Raw genomic sequence first — 16,544 nt, forward strand, 5'->3', positions numbered from 1 at the left:
GTGATATTTATAGACTTCCCGGATTACACTGTTCTTACATACAGTCGGTGTGTTTTTATCAATTCAATATAACTTTATCTAAACCAAAGATATAGGATGTGTCCCAAATGGCACCCAATGGGTCCTGGTTAAAAGTAGTGCACTATACAGGGAAGGGGGTGCTATGGGCCCTGGTCAAAAGTAGTGCACTATACAGGGAAGAGGGTACTATGGGCCCTGGTCAAAAGTAGTGCACTATACAGGGAAGGGGGTGCTATGGGCCTTGGTAAAAAAAAGTAGTACACTTAACAGGGAAAAGGGTGCCATTTGGGAGTCATCCATGATATGACATGCGGAGCTTTATTGTGTGGGTTTGAACCTGGGACCACCTTTCTCCTTAAGACATGAATGGTTATCAAATGGAAGTCCGGTTACCAAGGAAACCAGATATAGTGCCAAAACATGCTACTAGACGAGAAGAAAATAACTTCTTTGGTCACCTCGACCGTTAAAAAGCTTGGGATTCACCTATCAGAGACAGATCTCTCTCTCTCTCTCTCTCTCTCTCTCAAAAAAAAAAACATACTTTACTTAAGGGGGAAGAATAATACATCCCATAATGAGAACAATTCTGATCCAAGAACATTTTAATAAACAGTAAGTTGCCGTGACTATCCGTTCTGATTGTATTGGTGTAACATGACGCAGGAGATAGGCTCAAGGCTCGTTGGTACATCACAAACGCCACAGCCAGCAACAATATTCAAACTTAAACTATAAGCCTTTCTCCTAGTCATACAGTCCACTTCCATTATCTGCTGTCGTTGAAAAACACATTTTTTGTTTGTTTGTTGTTGTTGAAAAACCAAAAGACATAATAACAGCATGATAATGTTCAGGAAGATTTAAGCAAAGAGAGTGAGTTTCATAATGACTTGATTATGTCATGGTTAGGGCCCAGAGGTTTCCCTGGTCAGCTCCGGTCCATAGATCTACGGGTGTAGCAGGAGGCACACAGTACTACATAGAGCCATGACTACATGGAACTCTATTCCACATCAGGTAACTCATGCAGCAGCAGAATCAGATTTTTTTTAAACCGATAAAAATACACCTTATGGAACAATGGGGACTGTGAAGAGACACACACACACACAGACACATGATAAGACAAGCACTCTACACACACGTACACATGGACGTTGTACTGTATATATGTGATAGTAGTGTAGTGGCCTGAGGGAACACACTGAATGTGTGTTGTGAAAAGTGTTATGAAATGTAATGTCGTAATATTTTTTATTGTATATATGCTGCCTTAATGTTGCTGGACCCCAAGAAGAGTAGCTGCTGCCTTGGCAGGAACTAACAGGGAGCCATAATAATTAGTTCCTGCCAAGGCAGCAGCTACTCTTCCTGTGGTTTATGGATCCCCATTAGTTCCTGTCGAGGCAGCAGCAACTCTTCCTGGGGTTTATTATGGATCCCCATTAGTTCCTGCCGAGGCAGCAGCTACTCTTCCTGTGGTTTATGGATCCCCATTAGTTCCTGTCGAGGCAGCAGCTACTCTTCCTGGGGTCCAGCAAAAATTAAGGCAGTAATTTATACAATATATAATAACATTAATATATAATAAAATTAAAACACATTTTACAAAAATATTTCACAATACATTGTGTATTTAGCTTCACAACAAGGAAGTGTTTTACCAGTGTCACGTCCTGACCAGTAAAAGGAATTATTTGTTATTGTAGTTTGGTCAGGGCGTGGCAGGGGGTGTTTGTTTTGTGTGTTTCGGGGTTTTTTGGTTAATGTTCTACATTTTATATTTCTATGTGTTTATCTAGTTTTTCTATTTCTATGTTGGGGTTTTGGTAGGACCTCCAATTAGAGGGAGCTGGTTGTCGTTACCTCTAATTGGAGGCCATATTTAGTTGGGGTTTAGTTTTCTCTTGTGTTTTGTGGGTGGTTGTTTCCAGTATAGTCTGTGCACCTTACGGGACGGTTTTCATCGTTTGTTTTGTTTAAGTGTTTTTTTCCTTCAATAAATAAGAACATGATCAATATACCCGCTGCGTTTTGGTTCAACGACGCATATGACAACCATTTTCTTTTCAGACAGGGTTTTACTGTAGGACAAAACAATTTGACAGAGTTTTACTGACAAAGGGTAAAAAAAAAAAAAAAACGGATCAAAATGAATGTATATGACTGCTGTAAGTACAGAAATGGTTTGCTCAGTAGGAAATGAATATCCAACTAGTCAGTGACAACTGTGTGGAGTTTGGAGTTTTTTTGCTCTATATGTACTACAGAAAGTACTACACCTCTTGACTTAAAACATGTTTTGTCACTGATCTAAAACACAATATCCCATAATGTCAAAGTGGATATTTTGTTCACATTTTTTTTTTTTTTACAAATGAATCAAGAATTACAAGCTGAAATGTCTTGAGTTCATAAGTATTCAATCTGTTTGTTATGGCAAGCCTAAATGAGTTCAGGAGTAGAAATGTGATTAACAAGTCAGACCATAAGTTGCATGGACTCACTCTCTGTAAAATAATATTGTTTAACATGATTTTTGATTGACTACCTCATCTCTGTTCCCCACACATACAATTATCTGTAAGGTCCCTCAGTCGAGCAGTGAATTTCAAACACAGATTCAACCACAAAGACCAGGGGAGTTTTCCAATGCCTCACAAAGAAGATCACATATTGGTAGATGGGTAAAAATAAAAAAGCAGACACTGAATGTCTCTTTGATCATGGTGAAGTTATGAATTAATCAGTTATTAATTATCCAGTTATTAATTAACCAGTTATTAATTAATCGATTATTAATTAATCCGTTATTAATTAATCGGGTATTAATTAATCAGGTATTAATTAATCAGTTATTAATTAATCAAGTATTAATTAATCAAGTATTAATTAATCAGTTATTAATTAATTGCTTATTAATTAATCGATTATTAATTAATCAGTTATTAATTAACCAGTTATTAATTAATCAATACACCCAGTCACTACAAAGATACAGGTGTTCTTCATAACTCAGTTGCCGGAGAGGAATGAAACCGGTCAGGGATTTCACCATGAGGCCAATGGTGACTTTAAAACAATTACAGAGTTTAATGGCTGTGATAGGAGAACACTGAGGATGGATCAACAACATTGTAGTTACTCCACAATACTAACCTAAATGACAGAGTGAAAACAAGGAAGCCTGTACAGAATAAAAATATTCCAAAACATGCATCCTGTTTGGAAATCAACTTTGGAGGTTTGTCAGACTGTGTAACGTTGACGCTGTGAGTCGAGAAACAGGTGCAGGTAAAATGTTTAACAAAACAACAAACATGAAACAAGACAGCGTAACAGTGGCGAGATAGCATGAAAACAGGAAACAATACCGACTGAGGAATGAACATAAGGGAGGGTTGTATAAAGGTAATGAGGAAGGTAATGGAGTCCAGGTGTGAATCATGATGATCTGCAGCTGTGTGTAATGAAGGATGCCAGGTGTGCTAAATGAAGGATGCCAGGTGTGCGTAATGAAGGATGCCAGGTGTGTGTAATGAAGGATGCCAGGTGTGCAAAATGAAGGATGCCAGGTAGCGTAATGAAGGATGCCAGGTGTGTGTAATGAAGGATGCCAGGTGTGGGTAATGATGATGCCAGGTGCGCGTAATGAAGGATGCCAGGTGTGCGTAATGAAGGATGCCAGGTAATGAAGGATGCTAGGTGTGGGTAATGATGATGCCAGGTGTGGGTAATGATGATGCCAGGTGTGTGTAATGAAGGATGCCAGGTGTGCAAAATGAAGGATGCCAGGTAGCGTAATGAAGGATGCCAGGTGTGTGTAATGAAGGATGCCAGGTGTGGGTAATGATGATGCCAGGTGCGCGTAATGAAGGATGCCAGGTGTGTGTAATGAAGGATGCCAGATGTGCGTAATGAAGGATGCCAGGTAATGAAGGATGCCAGGTGTGCGTAATGAAGGATGCCAGGTGTGTGTAATGAAGGATGCCAGGTGTGTGTAATGATGAATCCCAGGACCGGTGGTTAGTATTCTGGCGACGTCGCACGCCGGAGGGGAGGAGCAGGAGTAGACGTGACAGACTGCACTCTTAAAATTGTTTCAATCTTTGAAGCATCTGGCTTGTCCAGTGTTTCCTGCGCAGAGAAAATAAAGTGTTATATCTGCAAAAATGTACCTCAGCTTCGTCACAGACTGGTCTTCCCTGACTGCCTGACCCTGCTGAGACCCCTGTTACCTTGGTGTACATTTATACATAATATTATCCAAGAAGAGACTCAACGGTTCAATAATTGAAATCACCACTATTCACAGATTCCAGACCGTACCTTTAAGCTTAACTTCTCTAGGGCCGGCGGGACGAAATCGTCCCACCTACGTAACAGCCAGTGGAATCCTGTGGCGCGTTATTCAAATACCTTAGAAATGCTATTACTTCAATTTCTCAAACATATGACTATTTTACACCATTTTAAAGACAAGACTCTCGTTAATCTAACCACACTGTCCGATTTCAAAAAGGCTTTACAACGAAAGCAAAACATTAGATTATGTCAGCAGAGTACCCAGCCAGAAATAATCAGACACCCATTTTTCAAGCTAGCATATAATGTCACAAAAACCCAGAAGACAGCTAAATGCAGCACTAACCTTTGATGATCTTCATCAGATGACACACCTAGGACATTATGTTATACAATACATGCATGTTTTGCTCAATCAAGTTCATATTTATATCAAAAACCAGCTTTTTACATTAGCATGTGACGTTCAGAACTAGCATACTACCCGCAAACTTCCGGTGAATTTACAAAAAATTTACTAAATTACTCACGATAAACGTTCACAAAAAGCATAACAATTATTTTAAGAATTATAGATACAGAACTCCTCTATGCACTCGATATGTCCGATTTTAAAATAGCTTTTCGGTGAAAGCACATTTTGCAATATTCTCAGTAGATAGCCCGGCATCACAGGGCTAGCTATTTAGACACCCAGCAAGTTTAGCCTTCACCAAAGTCAGATTTACTATAAGAAAAATGTTATTACCTTTGGTGTTCTTCGTCAGAATGCACTCCCAGGACTTCTACTTCAATTACAAATGTTGGTTTGGTCCCAAATAATCCATAGTTATATCCAAACAGCGGCGTTTTGTTCGTGCGTTCAAGACACTAAAAGAAGGGTGACGAGCATGGCGCATTTCGTGACCAAAAAATTCTAAATATTCCATTACCGTACTTCGAAGCATGTCAACCGCTGTTTAAAATAAATTTGTATGCCATTTTTCTCGTAAAAAAGCGATAATATTCCGACTGGGAATCTGCATTTAGGTAAACAGACGAAAGAAAATAAAGCACGGGGTCGACTCGGGCACGCGCCTAAGCCCATTGTCCTCTGATCGGCCACTTGCCAAAAGCGTAAATGTGTTTCAGCCTGGGGCTGCCTCGATATCATTCAGCTTTTTCCCGGGCTCTGAGAGCCTATGGGAGCCGTAGGAAGTGTCACGTTACAGCAAAGATCCTCAGTCTTCAATAAAAAGAGCCAAGATGAACAACAACTTGTCAGACAGGCCACTTCCTGTACAGAATCTTCTCTGGTTTTTGCCTGCCATATGAGTTCTGTTATACTCACAGACACCATTCAAACAGTTTTAGAAACTTTAGGGTGTTTTCTATCCAAAGCCAATAATTATATACATATTCTAGTTACTGGGCAGGAGTAGTAACCAGATTAAATCGGGTCCGTTTTTTATCCGGCCGTGTCAATACTGCCCCCTACCCCCAACAGGTTAAGCTTCTGTCGTGTAGCTGCTGTAGGTCTACCCATCAACTCAACATGGAACTTTGTATCGTTCACTGATATTGTTAACGTACTGAAAAATTCACCTGAGCTCCGTAGACTGGTCTTCCCTGGCTGTCTGACACTCCTGACATGATACGCATAGTGTTGTGTACTGACTGTGCACCATAACAGTGAATCCTGTAGAGCTGTTTATTACAGTGTCAGTGTGAAAAGTAAGGAATTAGCTAAGGAAACTGACAGATCAATAACGTTAATTGCTGTACTGACTAATAAAATCTCACACTGAAAAAAAAAACATCTGAATATCTGTCTTCAATCATTTGGCTGCTGGTTTCATCGTTTGAGTCAGGTCTAGTGTGATTGGGTTAAAAAGAATAGCTAACGTTATTGAGCTAGCTAACTAATGCTAACCAACTTTTGGCTAGCTCTTTCTCTAACGGTACATCAACTGGTGAAAACTAGCCGTTCATTTACTTCTGTTGAAACGGGACAAAACAAAGGCTACAACACATTTCCATACAATCGACAGCTGTTAGATAATGCAGCGCTATAATAATAGCCACTGGCTGTGGTAGCTAGCTACTAATGTTAGCTAGCTAATTCATTCACCTCAGTTGAGAAGGGATGAAACATTAGCCAACGTTGCATGTCAGTTACACTACTAGCTCAGCACTGGGAATAAACATCAGTCAACTAAAGAGTAGCCAGTTTCTGCTCTGCTTGCTTTTACAACTCGGAGAAAGAGTGCAACACATACACACTGACAGCAGCTGCCTCCGTTCCTCTCCCGTGCCCGGTCCAGCTAGCCTTTCAGAAGCTTTGCCGTCACACATCCTGCTATGTGGTGTCCGCAGGGTCCTAAAGCATACCGATGCCTCTTTTTGTATCACAGTGAAATGATAAAACTGGTGGAGACCAAAAAAAAATGACATTTCAGAATGTTTGGAGGGTCATGAATGTCCTGTCACCAGAGAAAGTTGCAAGCCTGTGACGCACTAAAGCTCTCTTCCCATCAGAGCCACAATCAGCATGGATACAAAGAGACTCAGACCCACCGGCTCACAGCCACACAGATAGAGCCATTGACATGGCAAAGGCAACAGGGGGTTTCACGCTATACAAAGGCAACAGCGGAATACATTTTTACAAAGCAATCTTCTCCAACCCTGAACAGTAGATGTTGCTTAAAAATATATTTTAATATATCATCATAAAAAGTCACGATATCCTTTTTGAGATGTTTTATTTTTTTTGTACAGTAGGCTAGCGGAGAGTCATACAAGTTGATCTGAAAGACAAATTACTTAACTTTTTATTTGAATAATACTCATGCCTAAACCAATCTATGTGAATTCTGAATTGAAGCTGTGACATGGCTTTTGTAGTCTCTGTTCTCCCTGGTAATATTAAAACCTCAGATTAGATTATGTCTCTGTTCTCCCTGGTATTATTAAAACCTCAGATTAGATTATGTCTCTGTTCTCCCTGGTAATATTAAAACCTCAGATTAGATTATATCTCTGTTCACCCTGGTAATATTAAAACCTCAGATTAGATTATGTCTCTGTTCTCCCTGGTATTATTAAAACCTCAGATTAGATTATGTCTCTGTTCTCCCTGGTAATATTAAAACCTCAGATTAGATTATGTCTCTGTCCTCCCTGGTAATATTAAAACCTCAGATTAGATTATGTCTCTGTTCTCCCTGGTAATATTAAAACCTCAGATTAGATTATGTCTCTGTTCTCCCTGGTAATATTAAAACCTCAGATTAGATGATGTCTCTGTTCTCCCTGGTAATATTAAAACCTCAGATTAGATTATGTCTCTGTTCTCCCTGGTAATATTAAAACCTCAGATTAGATTATGTCTCTGTTCTCCCTGGTAATATTAAAACCTCAGATTAGATTATGTCTCTGTTCTCCCTGGTAATATTAAAACCTCAGATTATATTATGTCTCTGTTCTCCCTGGTAATATTAAAACCTCAGATTAGATGATGTCTCTGAGTGGAAAATGTGGAGGGTTTCCCCCCCTCTTGCTCTCAGCCTGTCTCCTGGATACAGTATAGGCAAACACCAGCCCTCGTAAATTATCGTTACAGGAGCTGAACTTAAACAAAGAACATGGGTACTTACACAAGTCTAGTTTGCTGTTTTATACAAATACAAATTCACAAAAGACAGTTGATTAAAGTAATGTGTTAGGACTGTGATATTATTACAACTCAGCATAAAAAATTTATTTGATCCTATTTTTGTGATGTTTTTTTTTTTGTTTAACTTGAAGGGCAAGAGCTGTGCCTATTTATATTATATATAATAATAAATATATAATAAATATATAATAAGCATTTTCAGTTTTAACACAGAAATAGACGTGTGTTACTATGTGTTTTAATTATGAACCATGGATAGTCTGTGAAGTGCCACAAGGCATAATTTCGCCATTCAATAAACTCATGCTACCCTGTTATCCTTGGCTAAGCTCTCTTTCTCTCTCTCTCTCTCTCTCTCTCTCTCTCATGCTACCCTCTTTACCCTGGCCAACCACTCTCTGCTGCTTATTGAAATAGAAAATGGAGATATCATCATTATTGTACATCAACTGTAGCTGCTAACCATCCCGTTTAGTCTGGTCAAAAATGTGTTCGTAATGTCTTGTCAACTTCTATGCCCATTATCACGCCAGTCATTAACCTAATGAGTCCTACCGCAATTTTGTTCGGCGTGTTTTGGGACTTCAAACCCATTTTAAAACATTGATTGAGCCACAGACTTATGGGTTGTACCATTGGATTCCTCTCTATATATATACACAGCAAGTCAGTGGTAGCGCACATATGCTCATATCTGAAAGGATCGAACACGAAAGGCACAGCCGGTCACAACGCGGAAAAAGCATTTTGGGAAGTTTTTTCTTTTGCACCAAGAGACACCACCCGCTCTAGTCTCCTCACCCACTGACAGGGGCTCTGACTGATTGTCTTCGTGATTTCTGTAGCATTGACAACAGAATGGAAAATAAACACACAACAGACAGGATGGACACGGCGAACACGTTGAGCTCAGACGTCACAGACTCCAGTAAAAAAGTAAGTTATTTGATTGAGAAGTATGCAGATGTAGGATTTGGTCAACCTCGGAAATTCTCTAAGGAGCCACAGTCTCAAGTCTGCGTGTCCTCCTCGGTAGTGCGTAGTTTTGGAAACGTCGCCACTTTGTGCGCTGCGCCTTCTGGCTCAAGCAACAACAGTGCCATGTTCAAAGACTGTACTGCCAGAGATAACGCCTCACTTATCAATAAAGCTTATTATGACCGCTCTGACCCTGTGCGGTGGACAGAGGTGTGTGGTATAGATGGAGTAAAGGAGTCCATGTTACCGCGGCCGGCACCAACAGTAACTCATGACAGTTTGCAGAGAACCGCTACGAACATGATAACGACACGCAGTTCAACCACAGCCACCGGAGTTTGTAGGATCATCAAAGATGAAAAAGAGCCTTCACTAATCATGGAAACACCGTGTCCCGATTTTGAACAAACGGCCAACATCCCTACCCTCGAGACCTGTTATGACAGCGAGAGGAAACAACAACAATTGGGTTTTATGGATAATTCTGCAGCGTCTTTCCCGACCTCCGCGCCTGGACAACAACACCACCAACAATTACTATTGGACTGTTCTCCGAACTTTCTAGTCGACTTGAATCAGAACGACCAGATGTCGACGGTACCCCAGATCCGTACAGACTCACGGGGTGTTCCGTTTCCTACTCATCCCGGTAAGGGCATGCTGAGTTTTGACGTAATGAGCAGTAACGGACAGGGTCCACAACAGCATTTGATGGTTTATAAGAGTGAAATGCCCAGATGGTCCATTCAGACCTCTCCTACTCATTCCCCGTTCTGGTGCCAGTCCAGCGGGGTCTCCGAGGATCAGTACCCACACCATGGCTACTCCTCTCCGGATGGAATTCACACCTCAGCCCTGCTCCAGAGGTCCCCGACCTATACAGGATATGGCGGGTAAGATTGACGCATTATTAAAAGTATCGCTGACCATAACTATTGTAAAACTCTCCGCGGTTTGACAGCTTTGAGTTAATTTAAATAAGTGTTTTCATATTCACGCATTCGCTTTTTATTTATTTTTGGCCAAAATGAATCTGATTTGATGAGCTTGTTTATTTATAATTCCTCCATTAACCAATTGCTGTGATATCAGTGTGTCAATTGTTGTCAAGTGTAAATAACCACTGGCTCATTTGTGTGTAATCCCTGGCTTTGCAGTGTTCCACCCCAGAGACTATGTATGATCTGTGGGGATGAAGCCTCAGGGTGTCACTACGGGGTCCTCACATGTGGAAGCTGCAAAGTGTTCTTTAAACGAGCGGTTGAAGGTAAGCAACACCATCTCAGAGGATTGTAACAGTATATGATTATGTTATGGAGATTTGACTTGGGCTATTAGAGAGCGACCACCGGTAGAATACTGCCATGGTACATGGGAGTAGCATATGGTTGAGAGGAAAGGCAAATGATGATGTTTCAGGAAGAAAAATAAAAACATGTGTGGTAAAAACAAAAATATATATATATTGAAGGTTATTGTGGCCTTTTGAGCCCTAATCCTCAGACATTGACACCAGACACTACAGAATTTTACACTTTTTTACTAAGCACCACTGTTGTCTTTTTAAACGAATGGCACAAACCTAAAGCAAAGCACAGACAGTATCACACAGTATCACATTAACCAGTGTTCACGATGTTCTTCTTTTCTGACTTGTTTTGGTCTCGTAATCTTAGAGATTTATTAGAGCCACTCAGTCGGAATATTGGTCATGTCTCTCAGTCTGAACATGGCGCCTCACTGCCTGGTCACCCAGTCTGACCAGGGCCATGTCTCTCAGTCTGACCAATGGTCATGTCTCTCAGTCTGAACATAGTTATGTAACTCTCAGTCCGACCAATGTCTTGTCTCTCAGTCTTATAAAAGAACAGTTTGCAGTTCTCCCAGTTTCAGCTCGATGAGTTGAAAGAGGAGAACGGCAAGATGACAGCAATCTGTAAGTCATTCAGAGAGGACATCAGTTCTGTTTGTGAACCCATGATTACAAAGACAGATAAATCAAGACTTGTGGGAAAATCAAGGTGAAACAACATGGTTTGTGGATGGAATTGCATTATCTCCACGTGAGACCTGGATGGAGTCTGAGGACAAAGTGAGGGAAATGATCTCTGAGTAATTGAGGTTCAAGGACAAGGTTTCTGTTCTGGAAAGAGCCAAGAACTTGAGAGGAATGTACATCTTCCTCAACGAGGACCATCCTGAAGCTGTGCGCCAGAAGAGGAAAGAACTGATCCCAGCCATGAAAGCTTCCAGAGCGCGTGGGAACATTGCTTACATCCGCTATGACAGACTCATTGTCCACCCTCCCTCCCAGAAGCCTGAAATGGTTGAGAGAGCCAAGCCTATGGGTTTGTAACCTCAACCCCACAGCACACACACACACACACACACACACACACACACACACACACACACACACACACACACACACACACACACACACACACACACACACACACACACACACACACACACACAAATTGATTAATGGACTGCTGAATGTATATTTTTTTCTCTTTCTTTGTTTGCTTTTTTCAGTATTATGTCAAAACTGATAAGCTACCCAGGAAAGGGCTGAAATTAGCCCATATTAATAGTGTAACGATGTGTTCTGAGAGTCGGGAAGGAAGTTCAGGGAGTGAGTGTTTTAATAAATATACACAACATTATACAAAAAAATAAAGGTAAAGGAGATAAAGGAGTTTATCCCCGTCTCTTTCAACCATACAGTTTTTCAATTCCTCATCAATCCATGGAGCCTTAACAGGTCTAACAGTCAGTTTCTTAACAGGTGCATGTTTAGCAATAATTGAAAGAAGCAATTTCATAAATTCATCAAGTGCAGCGTCTGGATGCTCCTCATTAATCACATCAGACCAACCAATATGTTTTAACATCATCCACATAAGAGTCACAGCAAAATCTTTTGTATGATCTAAGGATAGGACCAAAACGCAGCGGGTATAGTGATCATCTTCTTTATTTACTTCCTAAAGTGAACACTTAAACGAAAACAATAAACCACAACCAACAGTTCTGTAAGGTAACCCAACTATACAGATAGATAGATAATAACAACGACTATAACAGTTCTGTAAGGTAACCCAACTATACAGATAGATAGATAATAACAACGACTATAACAGTTCTGTAAGGTAACCCAACTATACAGAAAGCAACCACCCACAAAACCCAAGTGAAACGAACACAACTAAATATGACCTCCAATTAGAGACAACAACAACCAGCTGCCTCTAATTGGAGGTCATTGCCAAAAACCAACATAGAACTAGAAAACTAGAATAAACATAGAAATATAAAACATAGACCAAAACCCCCAAAAACATCAAAACACCCAAACCAAACACCCCCTGCCACGCCCTGACCATACTACGATGACAAATAACCCCTTTTACTGGTCAGGACGTGACAAGCATGGCAAGTTTGAATTTTGTAAGGTTAGTGTGGGAGAGGTGGGAAAATTATTGTTATCGATCAATAATGACAAGCCTCCAGGCATTGACAACTTAGATGGAAAGCAACTGAGGATGGTAGCTGACTCTATAGCCACTCCTATCTGTCATATATTTTATCTGAGCCTAGAGGAAAGTCTTTGTCCTCAGGTCTGGAGGGAAGCCAAAGTAATTCCACTACCCAAGAGTGGTAAACTGGCCTTTACTGGTTCTAACAGCAGACCTATCAGCTTGCTGCCAGCTCTTAGCAAACTGTTGGAAAAAATGGTGTTTGACCAAATACAATGCTATTTCTCTGTAAACAAATTAACAACAGACTTTCAGCATGCTTATAGAGAAGGGCACTCAACATGTACTGCACTGACACAAATGACTGATGATTGGTTGAAAGAAATCAATATTAAGAAGATTGTGGGAGCTGTACTGTTAGATTTCAGTGCAGCCTTTGATATTATTGACCATAACTTGTTGTTGAAAAAACATATGTGCTATGGCTTTTCAACCTCTACCATAATGTGGATTCAGAGCTACAGTTGAAGTCGGAAGTTTACATACACTTAGGTTGGAGTCATTAAAACTTGTTTTTCAAACACTCCACAAATTTCTTGTTAACAAACTATAGTTTTGGCAAGTCGGTTAGGACATCTACTTTGTGCAAGACACAAGTAATTTTTCCCACAATTGTTTACAGACAGATTATTTCACTTATAATTCACTGTATCAAAATTCCAGTTGGTCAGAAGTTTACATACACTAAGTTGACTGTACCTTTAAACAGCTTGGGAAATTCCAGAAAATTATGTCATGGCTTTAGAAGCTTCTGATAGGCTAATTGACATCATTTGAGTCAATTGGAGGTGTACCTGTGGATGTATTTCAAGGCCTACCTTCAAACTCATTGCTTCTTTACTTGACATCATGGGAAAATCAAAAGAAATCAGCCAAGACCTAAAAAAAAAATCTAGACCTCCACAAGTCTGGTTCATCCTTGGGAGCAATTTCTAAATGCCTGAAGGTACCACGTTCATCTGTACAAACAATAGTACGCAAGAATAAACAGCATGGGACCACGCAGCCGTCATACCGCACAGGAAGGAGCGTTCTGTCTCCTGGAGATGAATGTAATCAATCCCTGAACAACAGCAAAGGACCTTGTGAAGATGATGGAGGAAACAGGTACAAAAGTATCTATATCCACAGTAAAACGAGTCCTATATCGACATAACCTGAAAGGCCGCTCAGCAAGGAAGAAGCCACTGCTCCAAAACCGCCATAAAAAAGCCAGACTATGGTTTGCAACTGCACATGGGGACAAAGATCGTACTTTTTTGGAGAAATGTCCTCTGGTCTGATGAAACAAAAATAGAACTGTTAGTCCATAATGACCATCGTTATATTTGGAGGAAAAAGAGGGAGGCTTGCAAGCCGAAGAACACCATCCCAACTGTGAAGCACGGGGGTAGCAGCATCATGCTGTGGGCGTGCTTTGCTGCAGGAGGGACTGGTGCACTTCACAAAATAGATAGCATCATGAGGATGGAAAATTATGTGGAACAATCGAAGCAACATCTCAAGACATCAGAAGTTAAAGCTTGGTCGCAAATGGGTCTTCCACATGGACAATGACCCCAAGCATACTTCCAAAGTTGTGGCAAAATGGCTTAAGGACAACAAAGTCAAGGTATTTGAGTGGGCATCACAAAGCCCTGACCTCAATCCTATCGAAAATTTGTCGGCAGACTGAAAAATCATGTGCAAGAAAGGAGGCCTACAAACCTGACTCAGTTACACCAGCTCTGTCAGGAGGAATGGGACAACATTCACTTATTGTGGGAAGCTTGTGGAAGGCTACCCGAAATGTTTGATCCAAGTTAAACAATTTAAAGGCAATGCTACCAAGTACTAATAGAGTGTATATAAACTTCTGACCCACTGGGAATGTGATGAAAGAAATAAAAGCTGAAATAAATCATTCTCTACTATTATTCTGACATTTCACATTCTTAAAATAAAGTGGTGATCCTAACTGACCTACTAGGATTAAATGTCAGGAATTGTGAAAAACTGAGTTTAAATGTTTTTGGCTAAGGTGTATTTAAACTTCTGACTTCAACTGTATGTAGCTCTGTCCTTGAACTTTTCTTGTCTATTGATGTTCTGTATTATGTCGTTCTGTTTTCTGTTTCATGTTTTGTGTGGACCCCAGGAGGAGTAGCTGGTGCTTTTGCAACAGCTAATGGCGATGCTAATAAAATACCCCCCCCCCCCCCCCCCAAAATGTCAATCTCAGTCAAACCATGGTCATTTCACTGTCTGAACAAGGTCATGTCACTTAGTCTGACTATGGTCATGTCTGTCTCAGTTTGACCTTGGTCATGTCAATCAATCTGACCGTGGTCATTTCCCTCATTTTGACCATAGTCATGTCACTCTCAGTCTGATCATTGTCATGTCCCTCAGTCTAAACATGGTCATGTCACTTAGTCTAAACATGGTCATGTGACTCTGGCTAACCATGGTCATGTCACTTAGTCTAAACATGGTCATGTGACTCTGTCTAACCATGGTCATGTGACTCTGTCTAACCATGGTCTCTCTCTTTCTGCTCTTTTTTTGTGTTCTCTCTCGCTCTCAAAAACTCTTCTCAATCTTGAGAGTACAATACCCATCTCCACAATATTACATAGGCTGAGAGGCTTAGAGAACCCATCTCCATTAAACACTATTACATAGAACCTTAGAGAACCCATCTCCATTAGACACTATTACAGAGAGCCTAGTAGAACCCATCTCCATTAGACAATATTACAGAGAGCCTAGTAGAACCCATCTCCATTAGAGTAAATTACATAGAGCCTAGTAGAACCCATCTCCATTAGACAATATTACAGAGAGGCTAGTAGAACCCATCTCCATTAGACACTATTACATAGAGCCTTAGAGAACCCATCTCCATTAGACAATATTACAGAGAACCTTAGAGAACCCATCTCCATTAGACAATATTACAGAGAGCCTTAGAGAACCCATCTCCATTAGACAATATTACAGAGAGCCTAGTAGAACCCATCTCCATTAGACAATATTACAGAGAGCCTAGTAGAACCCATCTCCATTAGACAATATTACATAGAGCCTAGTAGAACCCATCTCCATTAGACAATATTACAGAGAGCCTAGTAGAACCCATCTCCATTAGACACTATTACATAGAACCTAGTAGAACCCATCTCCATTAGACAATATTACAGAGAGCCTAGTAGAACCCATCTCCATTAGACAATATTACAGAGAGCCTAGTAGAACCCACCTCCATTAGACACTATTACAGAGAGCCTAGTAGAACCCATCTCCATTAGACAATATTACAGAGAGCCTAGTAGAACCCATCTCCATTAGACAATATTACAGAGAGCCTAGTAGAACCCATCTCCATTAGACAATATTACAGAGAGCCTAGTAGAACCCATCTCCATTAGACAATATTACATAGAGCCTAGTAGAACCCATCTCCATTAGACAATATTACAGAGAGCCTAGTAGAACCCATCTCCATTAGACAATATTACATAGAGCCTTAGAGAACCCATCTCCATTAGACAATATTACAGAGAGCCTAGTAGAACCCATCTCCATTAGACAATATTACAGAGAGCCTAGTAGAACCCATCTCCATTAGACAATATTACATAGAGCCTAGTAGAACCCATCTCCATTAGACAATATTACAGAGAGCCTAGTAGAACCCATCTCCATTAGACACTATTACATAGAACCTAGTAGAACCCATCTCCATTAGACAATATTACAGAGAGCCTAGTAGAACCCATCTACATTAGACAATATTACAGAGAGCCTAGTAGAACCCACCTCCATTAGACACTATTACAGAGAGCCTAGTAGAACCCATCTCCATTAAACAATATTACAGAGAGCCTAGTAGAACCCATCTCCATTAGACAATATTACATAGAGCCTAGTAGAACCCATCTCCATTAGACAATATTACATAGAGCCTAGTAGAACCCATCTCCATTAGACAATATTACATAGAGCCTAGTAGAACCCATCTCCATTAGACAATATTACAGAGAGCCTAGTAGAAC

General features: G+C 40.4%; 1 protein-coding gene across 1 annotated transcript in view; it reads left to right on the forward strand.

Annotated features, from left to right (window-relative positions):
• The first annotated feature begins 8,872 nt into the window (after positions 1-8,872).
• Positions 8,873-16,544, forward strand: part of pgr (progesterone receptor) — a 77,045-nt gene continuing 69,373 nt past the window's right edge. The window contains 2 exon segments of the mRNA NM_001252363.1: positions 8,873-9,858; positions 10,123-10,232. Coding sequence (NP_001239292.1) covers positions 8,873-9,858; positions 10,123-10,232 — 1,096 coding nt within the window.

Source organism: Salmo salar, chromosome 20 (genome assembly GCF_965601325.2).
Source record: "Salmo salar chromosome 20, fSalSal1, whole genome shotgun sequence".
In the NCBI taxonomy this organism is placed as follows: domain Eukaryota; kingdom Metazoa; phylum Chordata; class Actinopteri; order Salmoniformes; family Salmonidae; genus Salmo; species Salmo salar.